Below are 6,869 nucleotides of genomic sequence, written 5' to 3' on the forward strand. Positions count from 1 at the left end.
ACAAAGTTTGTTTATTTAAATAAATGATGAAAGCAGGGTAAAATGTTTTTGTTTTTTTATGTGTAAAGTTTTTAATGTGATCTTCACAAACAAGTGTTGAAATCTGTTTTAATGAATTAAATAAAGTAAACCCATACATAAAAGCATCAGTTGTTGAAGAATTATTTAAAAAAAGTAACATAATTAAAGTAATGTTGATCAAAGAGTATGTTCATGCAGTGAAAAATGTATGTTTAAAATAGGCTAAAACAACCAAACAAACAAAGAACCCATAGACTTTATTTAAGTAATAACCATCAGAAGTGAGTCTATAAAAATCAGAACAAGTAAAATAAGTTTGCGTAGTTGTTTCAAGGTAAAGGGGGTTGAAATAAAGTAATATGGTTTTGGGATGTTAAACTGTTGACACAAGTGTTAGTAGACAGCCCAGTGAGCCCCAATGGAGGTGATTCCATTTCCATTCTGTCGACCACTGAGAAAACGTAGCTCACTTCTATCATGGGTCGGGTAGAAGTTAAATGAGGTTCCAGAAGGCTGCCCCACTTTCAAAAAACGGCCTCGACTTGTGACAAATGTAAACTCATAGATGTAGCCACTGGAATATTTTCCAGAGACTTGAATGATGGTTTCATTGTCACGAAGTGTCATCTCCAGTGGACTGCCATTGCTTGTACAAACTGGTGTTGTCCAGTTACCATCATAACGCAGCTGAATTCTGAACAGATATTTGATGACAATGTTTGAAAAGATGGTCACAGAATAACATGCAGAAGAATTAGAACACATAATGCAAATGATTTTAAGCATTAAGCCACAACAATATTTTAAAGTGTATCATATTTACTTTTTTCACTCTTTTGGTGTAGATGGATGGTCAGTGATGCATTGCTTAACTTACCCACGAATGTACACGTTACTGTGTTCCCAGACTCTGATACCAGTTATGCGACCATCATATGCAGTGGAATATTCAGTCCCACTGCCGTCCCCAACAGCCATGGAGTAAGAGTAGTAATTAGGTAAAGCTGAAAGAGGAAATAATAGCTATGAGTATATCTTGAAATAAATCTTTCAATAGTAAGTTTAAAGAAATGGCATTTATTTGAAACATGGTTTTGCTTGTTTGATGTACCACAGTGAAAATTTTTAGAAAATCATGTGAGTGATGAGCAATACTCACACATGGCCATGCCCACTGTACAAACTGCAGAGAGAATCAGAATAAGATGCAACATTTTAGAAAAAGTTGCTGTCCAGCACCCACCAGTAATCTAAAAGATACAAAACAGATGAGGTATTGACTTAAGAAAGTAGTTTCCAGTATATAACTGCATTACATATTGACAAAAAATACTTAATTGTGATAAGTATTTCCATATGTACATAAGAATATGACATTTAAGCAATATAAAGTCATTACTAGCTGTTACACTTGATGTGGTTGATATTTGAGGAGTCTGGTTTGCTGGCTAAACCTACTTGCATTTATATGTTCCTGCTAGTCAAGCCTCTTCTATTGGACAAAGTATTGTCATGTTTCTGTCTCCACCTCAGATGGAATGTTTTGGAACATGTGCAAAGAATGCTCAGAAGAATATATACAATAACGTTAAGTTTAACAATTATTTTGCCTAACTTTTTTTTTCTACTTTAAAATTAATTTAAAACGAATAAACAAGACACAAAATAAAAACATTAATAAATGTTGTTCATGATAAAAAAAAAATTAAAAAAAATAAATAAAAGTATTTTGTCAATCTTCTTAATATTAACAATTTTTGCTATTTTTTGGCTCTGCCGTGGATGAGTTGGCCAATCATTTTACTGCACCTCAGAAGACCTTGCAGACTCTGTGGCACTTCCTGCCAAAGCGCTCCAGCTCAGCAGCTGCTCCAAGTTGCCAAAAGACCCCACCAGTGTTGGGCACATTACTTTCAAAAAGTAACTAGTTATAGTTACTAATTACTTCTCACAAATAGTAACTGAGTTAGTAACTGAGTTAGATCATTATAAAAGTAACTAATTACCAGGGAAAGTAACTATTGTGTTACTTTTTTAAAACATGTTCCAATATGTCAAAAAACTTGGATGCCCCGAATATCAAATATGGCAAATGAATAAAACATTTTACACTAATCTACACTATTTTAATGTTGCTGTGGGACAATGTGAGAGACACCTTTCAGGGGCTAAATATCACAGTATTGGGGTCGCTTCAGCCCATGGCGTGGACATGAAAAGCATCCCACGGCAACAGTGTTGTCGCACGAGTGTGGTCTGTCTCGTTTTTTCCTCATGACCGCGAAAATAACTAAAAATACTTTAGCATTTTGAAAGGGCAAAATCTACTTTTATTTGTGTAGAGTCATAATAACAAGAAAACAATGTGCTTTTGTAAAATAAATAAAAACCAGGGTGCACTCTTTGTAGTCTTGTTCTCCATCACTGCTCGTCACATTGAAAACAAATATTCTCTTATAAAGTAATTTTTCCCATCTAAACTCATCTCCAATGTAATCACGCCCATGAGCGGCTTTTCAAATGTTAAACATCCACCTGAGATGCAGTGACATGTAGATAAACATGTAGATAAACGCCCAACTCTGTAAACAAATGTGAACAATCATCGGTTTCATCTCGGTTACTGGAAGAAGACATGCTTGAGAGGGATAGATTTTACCTCAGATAAACGGAATGCGAAAATTATAGTAACGCTGCATTCTGTTGTCAGCAACAGCATTGTAACAGGGAAAACAGTAATTTGTTTGATTACACGTTACTGAAAAAAGTAATGCTGTTAGTTACAGTGTTTATTTATAATGCTGTTATTCCCATCACTGCCGGCCACTCAGCAGCTTGCAAAGCCGGTGCAGCCAGAGCTGTGGCTGGGCCCCTGGACAGTTAAACAATATGCTTTCCTAAAGCGCCAAGGTCCCATCCCAAAATGATGCTGGACCCTGAACCTCAAAAGCCCTCCCAATCTGCGTCCTGTGGAGACTTCATGTTTGGACCCTCAACGGGAGTCTTTGCAGCTCCCCACAAGTGTGACTAACACCATTTTAGAGGCTAGAGCACTGTCTACAAGAGGCCATTACTCCCCACACAACGTACCGCTGTGAAAGCGGACACACATACTCAAAAGAGCAAATCTCCTCTGCTCACCATCACATATATAGGTTCCCACCTCCATGTGGAAAACTTTTATTCGCAAAGCTAGAACCTCTTGCCAACCAGGCTCAGCCTTAGAAAGTGATCCCGGATGTGTCAAGATGGGTTCCAAAAATCCATCAAATTAAGCTATTTGCTTCAATCTGAACAGCTTTTGCAGGCTTTTACAGTCGTTACTTACCCATTCCCAAGAAAGATGGTGGGTTTAGACCAGGGGTGCCTAGTCTCAGCCTCAGACATCACGCCCATGGAACGTTGGCTAAACGTCTGATGCATATGGTACGCTTAACTAGAAACACTTCAGGAATGTCGAAGTCGTCATCTGATTAGTTGAATTTGACCGGATTTCCAGGAGACACGAGTGTCGCGTTTATTTTCGCTCCGCCGGAAAACAAAGCGCAGACTGATTTACTCGGCGTTTTGCTAAAATGTGCTTATGCAGACGCCATTGTTGTTATACACATTTGCGACGTTCGCGAACAAATTAGTGACTTACTGCTTGTTCTCCCTCTTCTTCGTTATCTTTCAATGCTGGTTATTTCAGTGACTGACTTGTTGCATGCCTCGACTAGTGACAAACTAGTCAGGCCTCGACTAGTGACAACATAATCTCATAGATGTAGCCATTGTAAGATTTTCCAAAGACCTGAATGATGGTTTCATTGTCACGAAGTGTCATCCCCAGTGGACTGCCATTGCTTGTGCAAACTGGTGTTGTCCAGTTACCATCATAACACAGCTGAATTCTGAACAGATATTTGATGACAATGTTTGAAAAGATGGTCACAGAAAAACAAGCAGGAGAAATAGAACACAATGCAAATGACATTACAACATTAAGCCACAAGAATATTTTAAAGTGTATCATATTTACTTTTTTCACTCTTTTGGTCTAGATGTATGGTCAGTGTTGCATTGGTTAACTTACCCACGAATGTACGCGTTACTGTGTTCCCAGACTCTGATACCAGTGATGTGACCATCATATGCAGTGGAATATTCAGTCCCACTGCATCAGGAAAAGCTAAAAGACGAAATAACAACTATGAGTTTATCTTAAAGTCAGAAAGAGCTTTATTGCCAAGTACTAACTTTGGGAATCTAGAGCAACTTAAATTTATTTATTTGCAACATGGTTTTGCATGTTTGTTGTACCACAGTGAAAAATACTCACGCATGGCCATGCCCACTGTACAAACTCCACAGAGAACCTGTCACACCCTCAGCACGTTTCCTCAGTCCCAATCACTGCACCACGCCCATCACCAGAGCTCTAATCACCGTCACCTGCACCAGCAATCACCACTCCCTTTAAATACTCTCCCCAGACATTCACTCAGTGGCTGGTATCGAAGTTGCATAGATGTCTCTCTGTGGATCTTCTCCCCTTCCTGTTGTCTCTCCTGTGCTCCTCGTGGATTGCTCCGATGTTCTCCTGTGAAACACGTTAACCGTGTCAAAGGGAAGTGACTGTTGCTATCGCTACGATACTTATGAACTTGAACTCACCTGTGGTGTTGTGTTTGAAGATTCGACTACAGAGAACCTTATTCACCCGTTTGCACGTGTGTTGAACTGTGCACGTTTGTTAATAAATACCTTGAAAGATACTCACCTTCTCCCTTTGTGTGTGGTCGTGACAGAACCAGAATAAGACGCAACATTTTAGAAAACTTTGCTGTCCAGCACACACCAGTTATCTAAATGAAACTAAATAAGTGAGGTACTGACTTATTAAACAGTACATATTTCACTTTAGAAAGTAGTTTCCAACATCTAAATGCATTACATATTAACAGAAAAAAATTATTTATATAGCACATTTCATACACAATGGCAATTCAAAGTGCTTTACATATAAAAGGAATTAAAATAATCATAAAAATAATCACAACAATAAAAACAAGGCATTTAAAATAGTTTTAATTATTAAAAAAAAATGTTTAAAGTGAATTAAAACAGTTAAGAATAAAAATGATTATACATAAAATACAGTGCAATCAGTTCCGACGTAGCACAGTGGATTTAAATATGGCTAATGATTTAGCACATCTGATCTCTGGATGTCGGGTCCAACTGTAGGCAGCATAATAGCTAAAAGCAGATTTCCCTTGTTATGAGTAAACCTTTGGTATTTCTAACTGACTTGATCCTAATGATCTGACTGGTCTGCTTATATTCAGTGAGCATGTCTGCAATGTATTTATGTCCTAGGCCATTGAGTAACAGTACTTTAAAATCAATCCTAAATGTAACTGGAAGTCGGTGTAAGGACCTGAGGACTGGTGTGATAGGATCAGATTTTCTGATTCTAGTCAGAATCCTGGCAGCAGCGCTCTGTATGAGCTGTAGCTGTCTAATGGTCTTCTTGGGAAGGCTGGTGAGGAGACCATTACAGTAATCCACCCTGATGGTGATAATGGCATGAACAAGTTTCTCCAAGTCTTGACTGGAAACAAAACATCTCATTCTTGCAATGTTTTTTGAAATGATAGTATGCTGATTTAGTTACTGACATGACTACTGAAACTAAGGTCTGACTCCAGAATCACACCAAGATTCTTGACTTGATTTTTAGTTGTTTGACCTCTAGAGGCCTCAATGTATGCATTTACCGTAAGAAAATCATATTTGTTTCGAAATGCATTGACTTCAGTTTTCTCCTTGTTTAACTGAAGAATCTTTTGGCACATCCAACTGTTAATTTCATCAGTGCATTGACAGAGGGAGTCAATAGGGCTGTAGTCATTTGGCCATAAGGCTAGGTAAATCTGGGTGTCATCTGCATAGCTGTGATATTTGGTTTGGTTCAGTTTGAATTTGGTTCTTTCTCATTATTTGACTTAATGGGAGCATATACAGGTTAAACACGAGTAGCGCAAGAATAAAGCCTTGTGGGAATCCGTATGTCATGGACATCCGCTTATGCCCTCCTATACTTACATAATACAGTGACAGAATAACAACAAAAATCCAGAAAAACGCATTTCAAAAAAGATGAAAAAAAAATTTATTTATATTTTAATGAGTGAAATAAGTATTTGAACCCTTCACAAAACATGACTTAGTACTTGTTGGCAAAACCCTTGTTGGCAATCACAGAGGTTTAGATGTTTCTTGTAGTTAACCATCAGATTTGCACACAAAAAGGGATTTTGTTCCACTCCTCTTTGCAGATCCTCTTCAACTCATTAACGTTTCGAGGCTGGCATTCGAGTCAACTCAAACCTTCAGCTCCCTCCGCAGATTTTCTGTGGGATTAAGTTCTGGAGACTGGCTTGGCCACTCCAGGACCTTAATGTGCTTCTTCTTGAGCCACTCCTTTGTTGCTGTGTGTTTTGGGTCATTCTCATGCTCAATGCTCTGGCTGAGGGAAGGAGGTTCTTACTCAAAATTTGATGGTACATGGCCCTGATCATTATCTCTTTGATGCGGTACAATTGTCCTGTCCCCTTAGCAGAAAAATGCCCCCAAATTATAATGAGTTGGGTTGATGCCATAGAACTCATTTTTGGTTTCATCTGACCACAACAATTTTACCCAGTTCTCCTCTGAATCATTCAGATGTTCACTGGCAAACTTCAGTCAGGCCTATACATGTGCTTTCTTGAGCAGGGAGACTTTGCGGGCACTGCAGGATTTTAGTCCTTCACGACGTAGTGTGTTACCAATAGTTTTCTTGGTGACTATGGTCCCATCTG

The 6,869-nt window shown here is 38.4% G+C and overlaps 1 protein-coding gene across 1 annotated transcript; it reads right to left on the reverse strand.

The window, feature by feature from the left end:
- Positions 1-414: 414 nt before the first annotated feature.
- LOC141343251 (zymogen granule membrane protein 16-like) lies at positions 415-4,352 on the reverse strand. Its single transcript, XM_073847847.1, has 5 exons — positions 4,343-4,352; positions 4,097-4,192; positions 1,181-1,204; positions 899-1,025; positions 415-715 (listed from the first exon to the last, which is right to left on the reverse strand). Exons 1-5 carry the CDS (start codon positions 4,350-4,352, stop codon positions 415-417), a joined length of 558 nt encoding a protein of 185 aa, XP_073703948.1.
- Positions 4,353-6,869: the final 2,517 nt, after the last annotated feature.

Source organism: Garra rufa, chromosome 9, assembly GCF_049309525.1.
Source record: "Garra rufa chromosome 9, GarRuf1.0, whole genome shotgun sequence".
Classification (NCBI taxonomy): Eukaryota; Metazoa; Chordata; class Actinopteri; order Cypriniformes; family Cyprinidae; genus Garra; species Garra rufa.

Excerpts from the sequence above, each read along its gene's own strand:
- LOC141343251 (XM_073847847.1), bottom strand. Across the intron at positions 1,205-4,096 it reads AGTAACGCGTACATTCGTGG|TTTGTACAGTGGGCATGGCC; the intron begins GTAAGTTAACCA and ends TTCTCTCTGCAG. Across the intron at positions 716-898 it reads AGTAACGTGTACATTCGTGG|AATTCAGCTGCGTTATGATG; the intron begins GTAAGTTAAGCA and ends ATATCTGTTCAG.